The sequence below is a fragment of the Dromaius novaehollandiae genome, chromosome 2, assembly GCF_036370855.1.
Source record: "Dromaius novaehollandiae isolate bDroNov1 chromosome 2, bDroNov1.hap1, whole genome shotgun sequence".
In the NCBI taxonomy this organism is placed as follows: domain Eukaryota; kingdom Metazoa; phylum Chordata; class Aves; order Casuariiformes; family Dromaiidae; genus Dromaius; species Dromaius novaehollandiae.
In genome coordinates this window covers 1,517,111-1,538,655 of record NC_088099.1, presented here as the reverse complement: position 1 = coordinate 1,538,655, position 21,545 = coordinate 1,517,111, and the positions used below count along the sequence as shown (strand labels likewise).

The window sequence follows — 21,545 nt, the reverse complement described above, 5'->3', positions numbered from 1 at the left end:
ATTTTGTTTGAAGTCTGGGAGCTCACATAGAACTGACTCTTGAAGTTGGATGGTGCAATTTGAGGTATTTAACTCCATTGCTTCCCTTCAGAAGGTTCTCACCTTCCCATTCCCTTCTGCACACCCCACACCAACCAAGAACACAGCCTTGCTACTGGCTTAGAGTGAAGCGCACCAAGCAGAGGTTAGAAGTTTGCCTTCTCCATTGTGGCAGGTATTTCCCAGTGATGTAGAAGAGGAGTTAATAGACCAGCTAGTGCCCTTAATGCCACCTGGCATTTCAGGCCAGTAGAATTCAGTACCACAGACAAGTTCTATAAGCAAGATCTGCCATCATTAAAACAGCTGCAATAAGAGCCCTCATTGTGCACAAAAGCAGAGCAATTTTCTGTCTCTGGAGACAGAGAAAGCGAGCTTATGTCAGATCTAGGACACACCTGAACCAGCAAAGTTGGAAGTTTTATGCTAACGCCTTAGACACAGCACACAATGAACTATTTTAGGAAAAACATCCAAATACTTTGCCCTGGAATGCCTGAGCAAGCCTTGCATCCATCTTACAGATTCGTTAAGATGGGATGTTACAAGAGCCTCAACAGAAGATGTCAGCAGGACCTAGGAAAATCCTACTCTACAGACCAAGGCATCTAACTACTAGGCAATGCCAAGGAGTTCGTCTCCTTCCTCTCTCCACCCTTCTCTTTCCAAGAAAGGGAGCATTAGGAACAGTCATCCTAGCCAGAGTCCACAAGGCTTAAGAACTGCTCTCAAGCTCCAAATAGGTTCCCACAGCACAACCAACTGCAACAACAAGCACAGAAGGAAACTATGCAGCATTTCCTCTTTTAATATTATGGCCAATACCAGAAGAAACAGGCAACCAGAGCTGATGACATGCTCTGGAATTGAGGTGCTCCTTTCCAAGAAGTTTGGGATGGACATTTTATCTCAAAGCTGTTTAGGATAAGACTTTCTCACCACTAAAACAATCTCCAGTCAGTCTGCATTTGGCTAGATAGAGGATATCTTGCCACTGTGGTATTCGGGTTGGGATAACCTGGTTTAGGTGAATGACCAGAAGGCGTAGAAGTAAGGGCCACCGTACCCAGAACTGTTTAGTAGTATTTCCAGGGCTCCAGTTGCAGCAAATACACCATTTGTCTAAAGCTTGACTAGCCCCAACACAGGTCTAGGATTTTCTTCTAGAAAAAATACAGACCAAACCTGCCATGATACTACTTATAGGTTGTACTATGGAAGTGTAATTACCATAACACAGCTGTTTCAGCAGCCAAGCTAACTGTCTTTGACAGTGGTCCAAGTCCATCAGAAAGCCACAGGCATAAGCTCCAAGAGCCAACTAACTACCACTCTGAGGGAAAACAGTGAGAACACTCCTTCAGCCTATGCCCTGGCCCCAAAATGCTGCAGACCCTAAGATAAAGCCACTATTGTTTCAAGGTGACAATTCTTATCAACAACAGAGCAGGGTGAAGCCCAGGTCTGTCCTTGTTTAAGGACCCAACTCACTTTAAGTTGCCAAGCTTTTGCAGACATGCTAACCAGAGACAGAGGGCACGTCTCAACATCAAGCCACTTCAGAGAGTGCCTACATACAGAATTAGGGAGAAAGACTCCATGAACATCATTCAGCACCAAAGATACTGTCCCTGTGTGAAACCAAATCCTTCAGCTGCAGCTAGTGCCACAGTAACTCACATGGGTCTTAGGGAACTCCCTGTCCACAAGGATCACTCATAAAGCAGAAGACCTCAGCAGGAAAGGGCAGACTGGGGTGCTGTGATCACTTCTGGGCTCAGCAGTGCAAGAGACTGCAACGCACTGGAGCGGGTCCAGCGGAGGGCCATGAAGGTGGTTAAAACAGGAGCATTTCATACAATTACAGGCTGAGAGCTGGGACCATTTAGCCTGGAGAAGGGGCAGTTTGGGGAAAGCAGGGGCAGATCTTAATGTGTGCAAGTGCTCAATGGCAGGGTGTAAAGAAGGAGCCAGACTCTTCAGCAGTGTCCAGTGAGAGGTCAAGAAGCAATGGGACAAACTGAAATACAGAAAACTCACAGTAAGAATTTTATGTTCAAACAGAGAGCAAACAGGTTGCCCAGAGAGGTTGAAGTCTCCATCCAAGTAGATATTCAAAAACCCAACTGGAAACAGTCCTGGGCAACCTGTCTCACTCACCTGCTCTGAGCAGGGGGACTGGACTAGATGATCTCCAGAAGTCCACGCCAACCCCAACCACTCCAACTCTGTGAATCTGTGACCACAGATAGCTGGCCACCTCTCCCAAAAGCACCTGGACAGTAGCACAGAGTTACCTCTCAAGCTGGAGTTCAGAGATACCTTTTCTCATATATATTTACCTTTCATTTGCTCAGAGCTAAGCAGTGTGCCTTACTCACTCCCTCAGCTTTCCCTGACCCCAGGCTACATCAGCAGGGGCAACACAGCTCTCATCAATCAAGGTAACCACAAGCAAATAGAGAGCATATTTTTGTAAGGCAAAAAATCCCTGCTTTATTTCTTCCAAATAGCAGAAGGCTGGTTTTCAGTGGAGACAGAAATAGATTATCGCACTTCTATAACACATCTATGTATTTTAGTTGAGCACTACTTATAGCCCACTGCCTAGTAGGGAGAAAAGGCATTTACTTGTAGCTGTTTTTATACTGCTTCTAAAGTTATTCTGCAATCACCCACAGCCTCAAAAAGCTGCATCCAGATTTGTTCCTTCTTGAAGCAAGGGTTATTTTTGGCTTAAGGGAATGCTACATATCTAGAGCACACCACTCTAAACCAAGTCATCTCTATTCCCAGCCGTGCTATCGATTCTGTAAGATCTCACGCAGATTGCTAGACATCTCAGAGGAACTTAAGTGTTTTTACAAAAGCCCTCTTGAGGCTTGCTCTTACCACTGTTATCTAAGTTTCTTTCCTGGACAGAGTGTTCAGCAGAACTTTCAGGATTTGATTCTGTGGTAACTACATATGGTAGATCGGGAGAGCAATATACAGAATTTCAAGTTTTATTAGTAGTCTCATCACTTCAAATCTTAGTGCTTTGGTAGGAGACTCTGCTGCCACCTTCTGAGAAGACAGCTACTGCAGGTGTCCCCAATCAAGAGAGCACTAAAAATAGCTTCTTTCCCCACAGTTATGTCATCACTGAAGCAAGTGAAGGTTTTCTTCATGAAAGAAGAGTCAAAACCAATATGCTCGAGGACATTGGGAGGCAGGGAGTCCAGCCTTAGCCTTCAGTCCAAGCTTTGTCTCCCCCAAATACGCTCTAGAAGAGCGCACAAAAGAGGCTTAAACAATAGAAACTAAAGTAGCCCATTTCCAGTCGATGGAAACAGAGCCTGGGGATCTTCAAAAGACTCACAGCACAGCAGTGCTGACTTTGGTTGGCTCACTGCATACTGTGCCTCTAGTTTAGCAGCACAACTAAGAGGCAGGAAAATAGTGCTGTTATAGATGACACACTTGAAAATTGTCATTAGCGAGTTGTCTCCTTAGCAGCTTCGGGAGAGAAGCAGGAGGATAAACTCACTTCGGAGCAGTGCCCAGACACCGGCAGAGCAGCGAGGAGAGCACGGCACGGCTGCTGAGCGCGGGTCGCGGCGGGGAGGCAGCAACCTCCAGCGAGGTCAGGCCGGCGCTGCTCCCAGCGCTACGGCCACACGGAGAAAAAGTTTCCCCCGGCCGGGGAGAGAGGCCCCAGCCCCGGGGGCCTGGGCAGCCGCCGGACGAGCTCTGCGAGGCGGCCCCGGCTCCACCGCCCCAGAGGAAGCGGCCCCCGGGGCTCCCCGCTGCCGGACCTCCCCCCCCAACCCGGAGCGCAGCGGCCCCAGCGCGGCCCGCTCTCACCTTCTTGCCTTTCTTGCCCTCCTCCTCCATGTCTCAGGCGGCGGCGGCCCCAGCCCCCTCCGGGGCATCCCCGCAGCGGCCGTGCGCGCCCGGCCTCAGCGCCCGGCGGCGGCCGCGGCCCGCTGGTGGCTCCGCTCCCGCTCCCGGCCACGGCCCGCCCAGAGCCGCCTCAGCGGCACCCACAACTTTTCAATCCTGCCGCCATCTTGGGCGTCGGCTTCCCGGCGTGCCCCGCGCCCTGCCCGGAGGACTGACGTCAGTCCTCCGCGGGCATGGGCACGAGCAGGGGGCAGCACGCGGCGCGGCGCATGCGCTGCTGCCTCCGCGCCCCCCCCTCCCCCGCACCACGCTCCCTGCTTGCGCCGCTGGCGGCCCCGAGGCTCCGCCCACCGTGGAGCTAGCCCCGCCCCCATGGGTCGGCCCCGCCCAGCTGGCGTTTCCACCGCAGGGGTAGGCGGGCTGGCCCCGCCCACATCCGGCTGGCCCCGCCCCTGCACGTGGAGCCCGTGTTCTTTGGGCCACGCCCCCTATGTTTGCCCCGCCCCCGTGCCTTGGCCCCGCCCCCTTCTCGGCGGCCGAGCTCTGCTCCGAGCTGGGGGGGGGGGGACCTGGGTGCCAGAACAGGGAGCTGGGGTGGAGAACCGGGACTGGGTGCCAGGCCTGCGAGGCGGAACTGGGCCCGGGTGCCGGGACCGGGACGGGGAACCGGGGTCGGGTACCAGCACCGGACAGCTGAGCGCGGACTGCGGTGCCCGCCCGGGCTGCTCTGCCGTGCTCATCGCGCATGCGCGCGCCCCACCGCCTGCTGCGCCGCCGCCGGCCGCCAGATGCCGCCGCCGCGGGGGGGCGCGTAGAGCGCGCTGACGTCACGCGCCAGGGAGGCTCCGCCTACAGCCATGGCGGCGGCAACGGAGGTAGGTGGTGCGGCGGCGTCGTGATCATCCGCCGCCATCGGCGGCTGAGGCCGCTCCCGGGGGCCGGGGAAGGACCAGGGGTGACGGCTTGGGGTCGGCGTGGTCGGGAGGGGGCGGTATGGGTGGGGGTGCTGCCCCGATGGGGCCTCGCTGCGGCCGCCGCGGCCGTGAGGCGCCGTGGGGCGCGGTGCACGCTGGGAAGGGCAGTCCTGCGGCGCACGTGGGGGCCGCGTGGGCCGGGGCCGGTGAGCGATGCGGGGCGGGTGTGGGGGTCACCGTGCCGGGGGGCACCGCGGCCTCCGAGCCCGCGGGGCCGAGGGGGGCTCTGCGCCTTCGGATCCCGGAGGGCGGCAGTTATCGGGGCCGGGGGGCGGGTTACCGCGCCCGGCGCGGCGGGGGCTGTGCATCTGCTGGGCCTGGGGGGGGGGAAATCATTGAGGCCCCCCCCAAATGTTACCGCGCAGGGGGGGGTCTGTGTGCTCCCTATGGACAGCGGGGGGATTACCGTGCCCGGGGTAGGGGGCAGCTGAGCCTTCCGGCTCCTGGGGTGGGGGTTAGCAGGCCCGGGGGTGCCCTCTGCCCCCCCCAGTGCTGGAGAGCAGCCCCTCCCCCCCCATCAGGCTTCCAAAACGGGGCTCTCGCGGAGGTGCCAGCCCGCGCGGGCCCCTGGGGGCACGTGTTTCGCTAGAAGCGCCCTGTGGCTTGCCCGCAACCGCTGAGGCGGCCTCTGCCGTCCCCTGCACCCCGCCGTAGCGCGTTTCAGCCGTTAGGGGAAGTGGCTTTTCTTCATTTGCGGCTTGCAGAGCTTTCCGGAGCGACATGCTGCAAAACCAGCGCTGTGCTGACTCGCGCTCCTCTCTCCCTGCAGAGCCGGGCGCTCCTCTCCGCCTGCGGCTGCTTTCCGCGTCCTGCCGCAGCAGTGAGTCACGCCGCTCCACCCCAAAGGTACAGCGGGGGGGGAGTCAGACGCGTCCGCTTCCCCTCGCCGCCGCCTCCCAGCAAGGCTTCCAGCGTGGCGGGGTCTGCGGTGACCCCGGCCATTCCTGCAGCGCTTGCCAGAGCAGCCTTGGGACGGTTTGAGGCCTCCCCCTGCCCCCCTCGGGGGGAGGCTATAGAAATCTCAGACACGCCTCGGCTCCAGCAGCTTCTCCCGAACTTATTCCCAGCCCCGTGCCGACCTGCGGCGCTGTAAATGCCGCTACACGCTGTTGTGGGCGCGCTGGGTGGCCGAGCTGGTCTCGTGCTGCCCTCGGACAGAGCCGAGCTGGCTCTGCGAACGCAGCGATGCTGGTTGCTCCCTTCTCCGGTGCCACTGCCACTTTTCTCCTGATAACAGCCAGGTTTTTTCCTCTCCAGTTCGCAGCCTCCGTCTCTGCTGGCCGCCCAGAAGGACGTACAAAGCCGCTGGAAGCGGGCAGGTGCGTGAAACAGGCCTGTCCCGAGAGGCTTTTCTTCTCCGTCCCGCCGTTGGCCTGTTGAACGCGGCCGCAGAGGGCGAGCGTCGGGGCTGAAATCCCGCCGGAGGGCCGGGACATGGTGGCGGGCGGCCTCCGTTCTTTGCCGCAAGCCTTCCAGCGTGGCGGGGCCTGCGGTGACCCCGGCCATTCCTGCAGCGCTTGCCAGAGCAGCCCTGGGACGGTTTGAGGCCTCCCCCTGCCCCCCTCGGGGGGAGGCTATAGAAATCTCGGACACGCGCCGCGTGCCGGCCCCGCGCGTCAGGCCGGGTCGGCGCAGGGTGAGCAGGGCTGTGGGGCGAGACGGGGCGGGGGAAAGAGGAAGAGGAGCCAGGTGTGGGGAGAGGAAGCACGGGTCTGTGGGTAAACCTCGCGAGTGAGGTCTGCGCGCGGACAAGCGTCTCCTTCCTGCCCTGCAGAGCCAAGAGGATGAGAGCGGAGTTTCCCTCTGGATCTCGGCTGGGATGGCATCCCGCAGGCGGGAGGCGCCTCTCCTCCACCTGGAAGAAGAGCGTGAGCGGAGGAGGAGGAGGAGGTGAGCGAGGATCAGCTCTTCCCACCGGAGCAGGCCCTGCCGTGGTCTCCGCACGTGGCAGCGGAGTTCTGCCACGGCCCTGATGGGTTTCCCACTGGGCTTCGGATCTCGGTGTCTGCGCCTCAAGATGGAGGAAGGAGGAGCCGGACTGTTGCTCCTCGCTTCGGAGGTAAGGCTGTTTTTTGAAGAAACGGGAAATAATTTGCCGTTTGAAAACAAAACCCTTCGCAACCGGGAACGTTTGTGACTGCAAAGGTTGCCACACTTCCCATTGCGCACGGCGCGGTGGCTGTGACAACGGCCGCGCGATGCTCGTCGGAGCCCGGGAACGTGGGTCTGGCCCTGGCTCGTGTTTTTGTGCCTCGGCTTTGCCGCGTGGGGAGGGGGGGGCCCTGCGCGCTCCTCACGGCTGGCCTGTTCTCTCCTAGCTCTTCGGCCTCGGTGATGCCGGTGCAGCGTCGGAGGAGGCCTGACCCTGCCCTGGAGGAGCAGCGCGCACTGCGGAAGGGCAGCAGGAAGCGACTCCCGGCCTTGGCGGCCTCCTGGCACCAGGGACAGGCGCTCCCAACATGGAGACGCCCTCCGACCGTCCCGCTGAGGGCTGGTGCCCCCGTTCCGCCAGGAAAAGCCCCCGTGAGCAAAGGGGAACCCTGGAGCTTCCTGTGACTGGTTTCCAGCCCAGCCCACCAGTGACAGTTTGGGAGCGAGGGGGCTCGGGGGGGGTTCCCTGGATCCTCCAAGTATGGATGCTCTTCACGCAGTGTGACAGCTCCGCCAAGCACGGAGCACAGAGAGGGGTAACAGATGTATCGCCATTTTGGGGTACAGTCAGACATTTAATGCTCTACAGCCATGGCAGATGAATAAATACGGATTCCTGGTGTCTCCTTGCGGTCCTGCATTCCCTGCGCTGTTGCGGGCTCTGTCCCGCAGGCGGGTTTTCCCCCCGGGGCAGAGGATTCCCAGGAGCCGCTCGGCTCCGGGGCGTTGCCGCAGGGAGGAGTCGCCTGGGCCCTGCCCTGGAGCCGCCCTGGGCCCTCGGGCGGGTAGAAGCGCGCGAGTGAGAGGGTAGCACTGCTTTCCCCGCCCGCCAGCCCGCTCTGGGGGGCCGCTGCAGCCCCCCCGGGCGCTCGGCGCGCTGGGGCGTGGGGCCGGATGCGGCCGGCCGCTGGAACGGGCGTGCGCGGCGGTGCCTCCGGAGGGAAGTGACGCCGCGTAACCGCAGCCGACGCTGCGGCCCGGTGGCATGAGGAGGGGGTCGAAGCCCCGCAGCCCCCCTACCCCCTTCCCACGCGCCCACGGCCAAATCCAGAGCATGGGCCCCACCCGTGTCCCTGCTCCCGGGTGTCCACCCTCCTCCGTGGCGCTGGGTGTCAAGGCTCCGTGGCCAAGAGGTCAACCCTCGGGTTGTCACTCCCAAAACACATCACCACCGCAGTTGTCCCCACCGGCCGGTCCCCAGCGCCACCCCACCGCGGCCCACGGGAGGTGGTGACGGGGCCGGGCCACCCCCCGTCGCGTGCGAAGCACGGCGCCTGCGCCGCTGCCTCCGCGGTGGCACAGGAAGCCGGCGCGGCTCGGGGAAGTCCTCGCCCGGCGGCGCAGTGGCAGGCGCGGCATGGCGGAGCAGGAGAGCCCCGAGTTCGGCAAGGCCGACTTCGTCCTGCTCGACGAGGTCACCATGGAGCACTTCATGGAGAACCTGCGCCTGCGGTACGGGGCGACGCGCGGGGAGGGCGCTGGGGGAGGCCGGGGTCCCGCGGGCAGCGCGCCGAGGCCGCGGGTGACGTGCCACCCGTCCCGGGGACGCGCTCCGGGGCGGGAAGCAGCCCCACGGGCTCCAACCCATCTGCGGGAAGCCCCGGGGCAGAGCCCTGCTGCCCACGGAGGGAAACTGAGGCCCTCAGAGCTGATTCGGGGCTGGGCTGTGCCGGGAGCGGGCGGGTGCCTCGGCCCCGTCACCCTCCCCAGGCGCCCGCGCGCTTCCTGCGCCGGCGGCGGGTGCCGCTCGGGCGGGAGGAAGAGGCGCTCGCCCCACGCGCCCTGCCCCACGGCCGGCCCTGCTGCGCGCAGGTTCTCCCAGGGCCGCATCTACACCTACATCGGGGAGGTGGTGGTGGCGGTGAACCCCTACCGGGCGCTGCCGCTGTACGGCCCCGCCGCCGTCGAGCGCTACCGGGGCCGCGAGCTCTACGAGCGCCCGCCGCACCTCTACGCCGTGGCCGACGCCGCCTACAAGGCCATGAAGCGCCGCGCCAAGGACACCTGCATCGTCATCTCGGGTAGGGCGGGCACCGGGGGCGGGCGTGTGGGGGGCACCCATGGGTGCTGGCCTCGCCAGCCCACCCCGGCTTCCCCCGTCCCTCCAGGCGAGAGCGGGGCGGGCAAGACGGAGGCCAGCAAGTACATCATGCAGTACATCGCCGCCATCACCAACCCCACGCAGCGCGCCGAGGTGGAGAGGTGGGTCGGGGCCCACGGCGCCCGCCCGCAGCCCCCCGGGAGCTGCCACCCTTGGCTGGGGCTGGCCGGGCGGTCAGGGAGGTCCTGGGGTGCCCCATGCCCATAGGGGTGGTGTGGGGGTCCCAAGGGTGCTCCGTGGCAGGGCGTAGGGAGTCCTGGGGTCCCCCATGCCTGTAGGGCTGGTGTGTTCTTGGGGTGCCCTACACCCGTAGGGCTGGTGCAGGGGTCCTTGGGGTGCCCCATGCCCGTAGGGTGGTTGTGGGGAGCCCTGGGGTGCCCCATGCCCACGTCAAGGTGTGGGGAGACCCTGTGGTGCCCCATGGCCGTAGAGGTGGTGCATGGGTCCCTAGGGTGGCCCATGGCCATGGTGAGGTGGGGGGTCTCTGGGATGCCCCATGCCCATGGGGTGGTTGTGGGGTCCCTGGGGTGTCCCATGCCAGTTGGGGTCATGTTGGGGTCCCTGGGGTGCCGTGTCCTGTGCCCGTTGGTGTGGCAGTGCCTCGTGGCCCTGCAGTGCCGTGCCATGCCATGTGTGCCGTGCCATGCCATGCCATGCCGTGCCGTGTCATGCCGTGTCATGCCATGTCGTGCCATGCCGTGTCACGCAGGGTGAAGAACGTGCTGCTGAAGTCCAACTGCGTCCTGGAAGCCTTCGGCAACGCCAAGACCAACCGCAACGACAACTCGAGCCGCTTCGGCAAGTACATGGACATCAACTTCGACTTCAAGGGTGACCCCACGGGCGGCCACATCCACAACTACCTCCTGGAGAAGGTGCGGGCGCGGGGCACCGCAAGGGGCAGGCGCGTGGGTGCCGCCGGCACGGCCACCCTGGCACCACTGGGCGCCCACCCCCTGCTCCCTCTTCCAGTCCCGCATCCTCCAGCAGCAGCCGGGCGAGAGGAACTTCCACTCCTTCTACCAGGTGAGTGGGCGGGACGGGATGGGATGGGATGGGATGGGAGAGACAGGATGGGATGGGATGGGATGGGATGGGATGGGATGGGAGAGACAGGACAGGATGGGGTAGGATGGGATGGGACAGACAGGATGGGATATGGATGGATAAGATGGGGTGGGGTGGGATGGGACAGATGGGACTGGATGGAATGGGATGGGATAGGATGGAATGGGATGTGATATGACAGGACGGGATGGGACAGCATGGGACAAGATGGAATGTGACAGGATGGGACAGGATGGGACAGATGGGATGGGATGGAACAGGATGGGATGGGATAGGATGGAACAGGACAGGATGGGACAGGGCAGGACGAGATGGAATGGGATGGGACTGCAGGGGACTGGATGGGATGAGATGGGATGGGATGGGATGGGGACAGACAGGATGGGATGGGATGGGATAGGACTAGAGGACACAGGCTGGGGGAAGCATGTGCTAGGACCCAACAGCGAAGGGCAGGATGGAGACAGGATGGGTTGGGGATGGATGGGATGGGATGGGACCAGCCAGGTCTGGACAGGCAGGGCCAAGCCAGGAAACACCGGGCAGGGATGGAAGCGGGGCTCCGATGGGCCCCATTCCCGGCTGCGGGACCCCGGGGCAGTGACGGGGCCCCCCGGCCGCCCCTTCCCCTCAGCTGCTGCGGGGAGCCCCCGACGCGCTGCTGGCCTCGCTGCACCTCCTCCGCGACCCCGGGGCCTACCGCTACACCCGGGAGGGCACTGCCGACAGCGTGAGTGGCCGCCGGATCGGGGACTCGGCCGGGCGCCGCTGTGGCACTGTGCTTGCGGCGGGTGTGACGAGTGTGCCGGGGCTCAGCCCCGATGGGTGCCGGGGTGGGGGGCAAGCAGGGCACCTGGGCACCCCGACCCCCTCATGCTGCCCTGGACCCCTCCGTCCCCAGGCCGGGGGTGACGACGCGGCCAGCTACAAGGAGGTGGATGACGCCATGGCAGTGATCGGCTTCACCCCGGAGGAGATCAGCTCCGTGTACAAGATCCTCGCTGCCATCCTGCACCTGGTGAAGTGCATCCCATCCCATCCCATCTCATCCCATCCTGTCCCATCCAGTCCCATCCCATCTCGTCCCATCCATTCCTGTCCTGTCCCATCCCATCTCATCCCATCTCATCATATCCCATCCTGTCCTGTCCCATCCCATCCCATCCTGCCCCACCCCATCCCATCTTGTCCCATCCCATCCTCTCCCATCTCATCCCGTCCTGTCCCATCCTGCCCCATCCCATCCTTCCCCATCCCATCCCATCCTTCCCCATCCCATCCCATCCTATCCCATCCCATCTCATCCTGTCCCATCCCGTCCTGTCCCATCTCATCCTGTCCTGTCCCATCCTTCCCCATCCCATCCCATCCTTCCCCATCCCATCCCATCCTATCCCATCCCATCTCATCCTGTCCCATCCCGTCCTGTCCCAACTCATCCCGTCCTGTCCAATCTCGCTCCATCCCATCCCATCCCATCCTGTCCCATCCCGTCCTGTCCTTTCCCATCCCATCTTGTCCCATCCCAGCTTGTCCCATCCCAGCTAGCACCAACCACTAGAAACCAGTACAGGCTGATACAAACCAGCATAGGCCCATACAAACCAGCGCAGCCCAACACAAACCAGTACAGCCCAATACACACCAGTGCAGACCCATACACACCAGTGCAGACCCATACAAACCAGCACAGCCCAACACAAACCAGCACAGCCCAACACAAACCAGTACAGCCCAACACACACCAGTGCAGACCCGTACAAACCAGTATAGACCCATACAAACCAGTACAGCCCGGCGCTGCCCAGCGCCTCCCAGCGAAGGCCACCGGCCGGGGCGGCACGAGGACCTGGCCACGCAGTTGTCCCCACGGGGCCACGGCGTCCCCACGTCCGGCCACCAACGGCGCCTCCGGGGGTCCCAGGGCAACGTGGCGTTCGTGGCCGAGGGGGAGACGGCGGCGGTGGCGGACGCGGGGCTGCTGGCGGTGCTGGCCGAGCTGACGGCCACGGGGCCGGAGCGGCTGCAGCAGGCGCTGCTGGCCCGCACCGTGGCCGCCGGCGGCGGCGAGCTCATCGAGAAGGGCCACAGCACCAAGGAGGCCGCCTACGCCCGCGACGCCTGCGCCAAGGTGAGCCCGGGGACGGGGGCGCCCCGGGGACCTCGATGGCCCCAGGCCGCCGGTGACGTCCCCCGCGGCGCCCAGGCCGTCTATGAGCGGCTCTTCGGCTGGATCGTGGGGCGCATCAACGCCGGCATCGCGGCGCGGGACTACGACGCCCGCCGGCACGGCAAGAGCACCGTCATCGGCGTGCTCGACATCTACGGCTTCGAGATCTTCGACACCAACAGGTGACCCACGGTGGGGCGAGACGGGGGGACCCGCCCCGGGGCCTGCCAGCAGGGACGCGCCGAGGGGACGGGACTACAAGGGACACGCAGAGGGGACAGGACCCAGCAGGGACACGTGGAGGGGACAGGACACAAGGGACACGTGGAGGGAAGAGGGACACATACAGGGGACGGGACCACAAGGGACACAGGCAGGGGACAGGGACACATAGAGGAGACAGGACCATGAGGGACATGTGAAGGGGACAGGACTCAGCAGAGACACATGGAGGGAAGAGGGACACATAGAGGGGATGGGACCACAAGGGACACCTGGAGGAGACAGGACTGCAAGAGACACATGGAGGGGACAGGAATCAGCAGGGCCACATAGAGGGGACAGGGACACATAGAGGGGACAGGACCACAAGGGACACGTGGAGGGGACAAGGTGCAGGAGGGACATGTGGCAGGACGCCTGCACCATGGGGACACAGCAGGCACTGGATGCCCGCGGGTGCCGTGGAGGGGACAGGGCACAGGGCCACACGGGGACAAGGTCATGCGCGGCAGGGACCGACCCCGCTGTCCCCAGCTTCGAGCAGTTCTGCATCAACTACTGCAACGAGAAGCTGCAGCAGCTCTTCATCGAGCTCATCCTGCGGCAGGAGCAGGCCGAGTACCAGCGCGAGGGCATCACCTGGCAGAACGTGAGCGGGGACATGGGGACACAGGGACGTGGGGACACAGGGATGCAGGGACATGGGGACGCAGGGACATGGGGATGCAGGGGTCACTGCCTGGCAGTCAGCAGGGACATGGGGACACGGTGGTGTGTGTGGGATCATCTGGTAGAGCGTGAGTTGGAAGGGGGGACACAGGGACATGGGGGACATCACCTGGCAGAGCATGATTTGGGGGGACACCAGAGGGACATCATATGGCAGAGCATGATTTGGAGGGACGCTGGGGAGGGCATCCTATGGCAGAGTGAAATTTGGGGAACATCGGGGGGGATGTCACCTGGCAGAGCACGATTTTGGGGACACCGGTGGGGTTGTCACCTGGCAGAGCGAGATTTGGGGGGACATCAAGGGAGAAGAACATCATCTGGCAGAACACGATTTATGGGGATACCAGGGCGGGCATCAAGTGGCAGAGCGAGATTTGAGGGACACCAGGGGGGATGTCACCTGGCAGAGCGAGGCGTGGTGGGACGCGGGCCCCCCTCACCCCGTCCCCGCAGATCGAGTACTTCAACAACGAGCTCATCGTGGAGCTGGTGGAGCAGCCGCACCGGGGCATCCTGGCACTGCTGGACGAGGCCTGCCTGGCCGCGGGCACCGTCACCGACACCCTCTTCCTCAACTCCATGGACACCCGCCTCGGCCGGCATCCCCACTACGCCAGCCGCAAGGTGCCCGCCGGCTCCCGGGGTGCCGGGGGTGGCCAGCGCGTGGGGTGGGGGGCACGTAGCAGCTGCGGGCCTGGGGCCACGGGGTCTGACGCCCCGGTCGCTGTCCCCAGCTCTGCCCCACCGATAAGACTATGGAATTTGGCCGGGATTTCCGCATCAAGCACTACGCTGGAGATGTCACGTGAGGGGGACCTGGGGGCCGTGGAGGACTATGGGGGCTAGAGGGAGCCATAGGGCACCTTGGAGGGCCATGGGACATTAGGGGACCATATGGGACTATGGGTGTCTATGAGTGGCCATGGAGCTGGGGGGGGGACATGGGGCTGTAGGGTGCCATGGGGGGTCATGGGGAGCCATAGGGTGCCATAGGGAACTTTGGGCATCTGTGGGTGTCATGGGGCCATAGGGAGCCGTGAGGAACCATGGGGAGCCATGGGGGGTCATGGGGAGCCATAGGGCACCATGGAGGACTATGGACATCTATGAGTGTCATGGAGCCACAGAAAGCCACAAGGAACCATGGGGGGCCATGGGGGGTCATGGCAAGCCATAGGGCACCATGGGGTACAGTGGGCATCTATGAGTGTTATGGGGCCATGGGGAGCCATGAGGAACCATGGGGGGCCATGGGGAAGCCATGGGAGACCATTGGGGGGTCACAGGGAGCCATAGGGCACCACGGAGGACCACAGAGCCATAGGGGACCATGGGGCTGTAGGGGACTATTGGGAATCATGGGGGACTATAGGGGTCCATGGGTGGCCATGGGGCTGTGGAGGGCCGTCAGGAACCATGGGGGGCTATGAGGGTCCTGGGGGACCTTCTGGGGGGCCATTTGAACCATGGGGGAGTATGGGAGAATGGGGGGCCATGGACGACCATGGGGTTCCCCCAGGCTCCCGTGGTTGCTCCCCAGGGACACACCCCACCTTGCCTCCGTGGGGCTGGCTGAGGGCCCGGGGCTGGGTGCCCATGTCCCAGCAGGGGGTTCTCAGCCCCCTGGGGCCCCCGCGGCCAGGCTGGGGAGGCCGGGCTGCCCGGACGCCTGGGTCCCTCGGGACGTGGCTTGCCCCAGGAGCAGTTGGTGGACCCCCCAGCGTGGTGTCCCCCCCCCCGTAGGTACTCGGTGGAGGGCTTCCTGGACAAGAACAAGGACACGCTCTTCCAGGACTTCAAGCGGCTCCTCTACAACAGGTTGGGGACAGCCTGAGGCTGGGGACATGGCAGGGGGGGACAGAGGGGACTGTCACGGGGCTGGGGACACTGCCACAGGACAGAAGACACTGCTCTGGGGCCGGGAGGTAGAGCCATGGGGCAGGAGTACAGCAGTGGGGCAGGGGGGCACAGCCTCCACCTCCACCCGGGGCGGCGGTGGGTGCCCAGTGCCACCAGCCCTGTGCCACTGCCCCGTCCCCAGCGCCGACCCCGTGCTGCGTGCCATGTGGCCCGACGGCGAGCAGAGCATCACCGAGGTCACCAAGCGCCCGCTCACCGCCGCCACTCTCTTCAAGAACTCCATCGTGGCCCTGGTGGACAACCTGGCCTCCAAGGTAGTGTCCCCCTGCCAGGCTGGCGTGTCCCTGTGCCAGCTGGATGTGTCCCCATGCCAAGCGGGCACGTCCCCATTCCAGCTGGGCTGTGCCCATGCCACCTGGGATGTCCCTGTGCCAGGCTGGTGTGTTCCCATGCCAACTGGGCATGTCCCCAAGCCAGCTGGGCATGTCCCCCTTCCAGCTCGGCTGTACCCATGCCATCTGGGCTGTCCCTGTGCCAGCCTGGCATGTCCCCATGCCAGCTGCACACATCCCCATGCCAGCTGCACACATCCCCATGCCAGAGTGGCATGTCCCCATCCCAGCCAGGCTGTCCCCATGCCAGCCTGGTGTGTCCCCATCCCACCTCGGCTTGTCCCTGAGCTAGCTGGGCATGTCCCCATCCCAGCCGGGCTGTCCCCATGCCAGCCTGGTGTGTCCCCATCCCACCTCGGCTTGTCCCTGAGCTAGCTGGGCATGTCCCCATGCCAGCCGGGCTGTCCCCATGCCAGCCTGGTGTGTCCCCATCCCACCTCAGCTTGTCCCTGAGCTAGCTGGGCATGTCCCCAAGCCAACTGGTCTGTCCCCATGCCAGCCTGGTGTGTCCCCATCCCACCTAGGCACGTCCCTGAGCTAGTTGGGCATGTCCCCATCCCAGCCAGGCTGTCCCCATGCCAGCCTGGCGTGTCCCCAAGCCAACTGGTCTGTCCCCATGGCAGCCGGGCACTTCCCAGTGGCAGCCCAGCATGTCCCCATCCTGGCCAAGCTGTCCCCAAGCCGGCCGGGCCGTCCCCAGGCGCGAGACCAGCCGGGAGGCGGGCGCAGGGCCAGGCGGCAGGGGACAGCGGCCACCCGCGTGTCCCCGCAGGAGCCCTACTACGTGCGCTGCATCAAGCCCAACGACGCCAAGTCGCCGGAGCTCTTCGACGAGGAGCGCTGCCGGCACCAGGTCGCCTACCTGGGGCTGCTGGAGAACGTGCGGGTGCGGCGCGCCGGCTTCGCCTACCGCCAGCCCTACGACCGCTTCCTGCTGCGGTACGGCCGCCCCGGCCCCCGGGGACCCCCGCCAGCCCCCTTGCCCCCCTGACCCCCCCTGTCCCCCCCCCCAGGTACAAGATGACGTGCGAGTACACGTGGCCCAACCACCTCATGGCCAGCGACCGGGAGGCCGCGCAAGCCCTCCTGGAGCAGCACGGCTTCCAGGACGACGTGGCCTACGGCCACACCAAGGTCTTCATCCGCACGCCGCGCACCCTCTTCTGCCTCGAGCAGGCGCGGGCGCAGCTCATCCCCATCATCGTCCTGCTGCTGCAGAAGGTGGGCGCCGCGGGGACGCGACGGGGGCTCGGGCCGGGCACGGACCTCCTCAGGGGGACGCGGCCACCACCAAGCGCCGGGGCGGCCCGTCGACCCACCGCGCTGCGGGGAAGCCGGCGGCACGGCCACCGTCACCAGCGAGGGGCCGGTGGCCGTGGACCTGAAGGCCTCCAACGGAGGGCAAGGCGGTCCAAGCCGGCCGCCGGCGCTGTCCCCGAGGCCGGTGCCCGGCGTGAGCCCCGGCGTCTTGCAGGCCTGGCGCGGTGCCCTGGCGCGGCGCCGCTGCCGCTACCTGCGGGCCGCCTACGCCATCATGGGCCACTACAAGCGGCACAAGGTGAAGTCCTACCTGCTGGAGCTGCTGCGGCGCTTCCAGGGCGTGCGCGCCATGCCCGACTACGGCAAGAGCGTGCCCTGGCCCCCGCCGCCGGCCGCCCTCGCCCGCTTCCAGGACAACAGCCAGCTGCTCTTCCGCAGGTACCCGCCAGCTGCGCGGGGCCGGGGAGCGGGGCGGAGGGCCGAGCGCGCGGCGCGTGTCCCCGTCCCACCCAACCGCTGGCCCTCGCAGGTGGCGAGCGAGGCAGATCGTCAAGAACATCCCGCCCTCGGACATGGCGCAGATCCGGGCCAAGGTGGCCGCCATGGGGGTGCTGCAGGGGCTGCGCAAGGACTGGGGGTGCCGGCGGAGCTGGGCGCGCGACTACCTCTCCTCGGTAAGGCTTCGCCACGTCCCCCGAGGCCGGCGGGGACCCCGGTGGTGGCCCGTCCCCCTCCCGACCGCGCGTGTCCCCGCAGGCCACCGAGAACCCGGCGCTGGCGCTGCCCTTCGCCCGGCGGGTGCAGGCGCTGCGGGACAAGGTGCACTTCGGCGCCGTGCTCTTCTCCTGCCACGTCCGCAAGGTGAGGAGACCCCCGTGCCGTCCCCTCCGTCCCCCCCCCCCACGCAGGGTGGCCCCCGGGGGTCCTCCGCCGCGGGTCAGCCCGGCTCTGGTCCCCGCAGATCAACCGCTTCAACAAGAGCCGCGACCGGGCCATCCTGCTCACCGACCAGCACCTCTACAAGCTCGACCCGCGGCAGCAGTACCGGGTGATGCGGGCGCTGCCCCTCAGCGCGGTGAGCCGCCGCCCCACCTGCGGGTCCCTGCGTCCCGCGTCCCGGTGTCCCAGCTCCCGCTGTCCCCAGAGACCTGGTGTCCCACATCCCTGTGACCCAGCTCCCTGGGGTCCCTTGCTGCTGGTGTCCCAGGGTCCCCGGTCCCTGTGTCCCAGTGTCCCATCTCCCAGTGTCCCAGGTCTCTTGGGTACCAGCTCCCAGGTGTCCCTGGCTGCCAGTGTCCCAGTGTCCCAGATCCCTGCGTCTTGGTGTCCTGGTGCCCCTGGCTTCCAGTGTCCTGGCTCCTGAGTCTCTGGGGTCCCTGGTTCCCAGTGTCCCAGCTCCTGGGTCCCTGGCATCCCTGGCTCCTGGTGTCCTGGTGTCCCAGTGTCCCAGCTCCCAGGGGTCCCTGGATGCTGGTATCCCAGTGTCCCAGATCCCTGCATCCTGGTGTCCTGGTGTCCCTGGTTCCCAACGTTCTGGTTCCTGAGTACCTGTATCCCAGTGTCCCAACTCCTGGGTCCCTGGGATCCCTGGCTCCTGGTGTCTTGGTGTCCCAGATCTCTGTGTCCCAGGTCCCCAGGGTCCCTGGCTGCCGGGGTCCCTGTGTCCCGGTGGCCCAGGTCCCTGTGCCCCAGGTCTTGGTGTCCTGATGTCCCTCTGTCCCCAGATCCCAGTGTCCCAGCTCCCAGTGTCCCAGCTCCCTGTATCTCATACTCCTGGTGTCCCAGATCCCGAGTCCCTGGGGCCCCTGGCTGCTGGGGTCCCAGTGTCCCGGTGTCCCTGACTCCTGATGTCCTGGGTCCTTGTATCTCTGACTCCTGGTGTCCCAGGTCCCAGTGTCCCAGCTCCCTGTATCTCTGACTTCTGGTGTCCCAGGTCCCAGTGTCCCACCTCCCAGTGTCCAAGTGTCCCAGCTCCCTCTATCCCTGGCTCCTGGTGTCCCAGGTCCTGGTGTCCCACCTTCCAGTGTCCCAGTGTCCCAGCTCCTTCTATGCCTGGCTCCTGGTGTCCCACCTCCTGGTGTCCCAGTGTCCCAACTCCTTCTGTGCCTGGCACCTGGTGTCCCAGGTCCCAGTGTCCCAGTGTCCCAGCTCCTTCTATCTCTGGCTCCTGGTGTCCCAAGTCCCAGTGTCCCACCTCCTGGTGTCCTAGTGTCCTAGCTCCTTCTATGCCTGGCTCCTGGTGTCCCCAGTCCCAGTGTCCCACCTGCTGGTGTCCCAGTGTCCCAGCTCCTTCTATGCCTGGCTCCTGGTGTCCCAGGTCCCAGTGTCCCAACTCCTTCTATGCCTGGCTCCTGGTGTCCCAGGTCCCAGTGTCCCAGCTCCTTCTATCTCTGGCTCCTGATGTCCCAGGTCCCAGTGTCCCACCTCGCGGTGCCCCAGTGTCCCAACTCCCTCTATCCCTGGCTCCTGGTGTCCCCAGTCCCAGTGTCCCACCTCCTGGTGTCCTAGTGTCCTAGCTCCTTCTATGCCTGGCTCCTGGTGTCCCAGGTCCCAGTGTCCCAGTGTCCCAGCTCCCTCTATCCCTGGCTCCTGGTGTCCCAGGTCCCAGTGTCCCACCTCCTGGTGTCCCAGTGTCCCAGCTCCTTCTATGCCTGGCTCCTGGTGTCCCACCTCGCGGTGTCCCAGTGTCCCAAATCCTTCTATGCCTGGCTCCTGGTGTCCCAGCTCCCGGTGTCCCAGTGTTCTAGCTCCTTCTATGCCTGGCTCCTGGTGTCCCACCTCCTGGTGTCCCAGTGTCCCAAATCCTTTTGTGCCTGGCTCCTGGTGTCCCACCTCCTGGTGTCCCAGTGTCCCAGCTCCTTCTATCCCTGGCTCCTGGTGTCCCAGCTCCCGGTGTCCCACCTCCCGGGTCCCTGGGGCCCCTGGCTGCTGGGGTCCCAGTCCCCATGCTGTGGGCATCCAGGCCCTGACACCGGCGCGTGTCCCGCAGGTGACGGGGCTGAGCGTGACGAGCTGCCAGGCGCAGCTGGTGGTCTTCCACACGCAGGACCACGACGACGTGGCCGTGTGCCTGCACAAGACGCAGCCGGCGGGCGACAACCGGGTGGGCGAGCTGGTGGGCGTCCTGCTGGAGCACTGCCGCGCGTGAGTGGGGGCCGCGGGGCCGGCGGGCGCCGGGGACACGTCTGCACGTCCCCGTGGCACGTGGCACGGCGCGGCGGCCCCCGGCGCCGCGCTAAGCCCGGCTCTTGCAGGACCAAGCGGGAGCTGCAGGTCCGCGTGTCCGACTGCATCCAGCTGAGCCTGCGCGGCCGCCGGCGGCTGCTGGCCGTGGAGACCCGTCCCGACGTGGCGGCCCCCGATTTCGGCAAGAGCCGCGACGGCTTCGTGCTCTACTGGCCCGGCAGATGAGGGGGGACGGGGCGGGCCGGGAGCTGCCCTGGGCCCCCGCCGGTCCTGCCCGTCCTCATGCCGCTGCAGCCCCGGGGACAGCGTGCCCCCCCCCCCCCCGGGACGTGGCAAAGCCTCTGTGCGCACTGGGAATAAAGAGCCTGGATGGGAGCGCGGGAGTGACCCTGCCTGGGACCCCCAGCGCCCTTGGCACGGTGGCCCCCCCCCCCCCATCGCAGCTCGGGCCACTGCGAGCCCAGGGCGTGAGCTGGGCAGCGGGGCCCCAAAATTGGCTGCAGTGGGGCAGGATTGGTCTGGGGAGGGATGGGGGGCATGGGGTGGGAGGATGGAGATGGGGTGGGGTGGGATGGGATGGGATGGGGTGGATGGAGATGGTACAGGATGGGATGCGATGGTATGGGATGAGACAGATGGAGATGGTGTGGGATGGGATGAGAGGAGATGGAGATGGAGATGGGATAGGGTGGGGTGGGATGGGACTGATGGAAATGAGATGGGATGGGATGGGATGAGGTGAGATGGGGTGGAGTGGGGGTGGGTGGAGATGGTACAGGATGGGATGCAATGATATGGGATGGGATAGATGGAGATGGTGTGGGATGGGATGAGAAGAGATGGAGATGGAGAGAGATGGAGATGGGATAGTGTGGGGTGGGATGGGACTGATGGAGATGGTATGGGATGAAATGGGATGGGATGAGATGGGATGGGATGAGATGGAATGGGGTGGGGTGGGGTGAGGTGGATGGAGATGGTACAGGATGGGATGCAATAGTATGGGATGAGATAGATGGAGATGGTGTGGGATGGGATGAGAGGAGATGGAGATGGAGATGGGTTAGGGTGGGGTGGGATGGGACTGATGGAAATGAGATGGGATGGGATGGGATGAGGTGAGATGGGGTGGATGGAGATGGTACAGGATGGGATGCGATGGTAGGGGATGAGATGAGAGCAGCTGGAGCTGGAGATGGGATAGTGTAGGGTGGGATGGGACTGATGGAGATAGTGTGGGATGGGATGAGAGGAGAGGAGCTGGAGATGGGATAGTGTGGGGTGGGATGGGACTGATGGAAATGAGATGGGGTGGGATGGGATGAGATGGGGTGGGGTGAGGTAGATGGAGATGGTACAGGATGGGACGCGATGGTATGGGATGAGATAGAAGATGGTGTGGGATGGGATGGGATGAGAGGAGATGGAGAGAGATGGAGATGGGATAGGGTGGGGTGGGATGAATGGAGATGGGATGGGACGGGGTGGGAAGGCCGGGGCGGGGC

The 21,545-nt window shown here is 64.3% G+C and overlaps 2 protein-coding genes and 2 non-coding genes across 6 annotated transcripts in view; 3 read left to right on the top strand and 1 right to left on the bottom strand.

The window, feature by feature from the left end:
* Positions 1 to 4,146, bottom strand: part of CCM2 (CCM2 scaffold protein) — a 43,579-nt gene extending 39,433 nt beyond the window's left edge. For all 3 annotated transcript variants that reach the window (XR_010387510.1, XM_064505623.1, XM_026116009.2), the window contains exon 1: positions 3,886 to 4,146. Coding sequence is in view for 2 of the 3 variants with exons in the window: in XM_064505623.1 (XP_064361693.1) it covers positions 3,886 to 3,915 (30 nt within the window). In the remaining variant the exon portion in view is untranslated. The remainder of the gene's footprint in view (positions 1 to 3,885) is intronic.
* A 1,649-nt stretch (positions 4,147 to 5,795) lies between these two features.
* Positions 5,796 to 5,929, top strand: LOC112992784 (small nucleolar RNA SNORA9). Its single transcript, XR_003261613.2, has one exon. It is a non-coding gene; the product is annotated as a small nucleolar RNA SNORA9 (small nucleolar RNA).
* Positions 5,930 to 6,359: 430 nt separating this feature from the next.
* On the top strand, positions 6,360 to 6,493 carry LOC112992779 (small nucleolar RNA SNORA9). Its single transcript, XR_003261609.2, has one exon. It is a non-coding gene; the product is annotated as a small nucleolar RNA SNORA9 (small nucleolar RNA).
* A 1,880-nt stretch (positions 6,494 to 8,373) lies between these two features.
* On the top strand, positions 8,374 to 20,415 carry MYO1G (myosin IG). The gene is made up of 22 exons (XM_026116006.2): positions 8,374 to 8,501; positions 8,862 to 9,070; positions 9,158 to 9,251; positions 9,860 to 10,025; positions 10,123 to 10,176; positions 10,853 to 10,948; positions 11,120 to 11,236; positions 12,143 to 12,349; positions 12,425 to 12,570; positions 13,145 to 13,259; positions 13,796 to 13,966; positions 14,077 to 14,147; positions 15,086 to 15,160; positions 15,384 to 15,516; positions 16,367 to 16,533; positions 16,608 to 16,815; positions 17,069 to 17,292; positions 17,384 to 17,528; positions 17,611 to 17,715; positions 17,816 to 17,929; positions 19,844 to 19,998; positions 20,109 to 20,415. Exons 1-22 carry the CDS (start codon positions 8,407 to 8,409, stop codon positions 20,263 to 20,265), a joined length of 3,024 nt encoding a protein of 1,007 aa, XP_025971791.1. The 5' UTR covers positions 8,374 to 8,406; the 3' UTR covers positions 20,266 to 20,415.
* Positions 20,416 to 21,545: the final 1,130 nt, after the last annotated feature.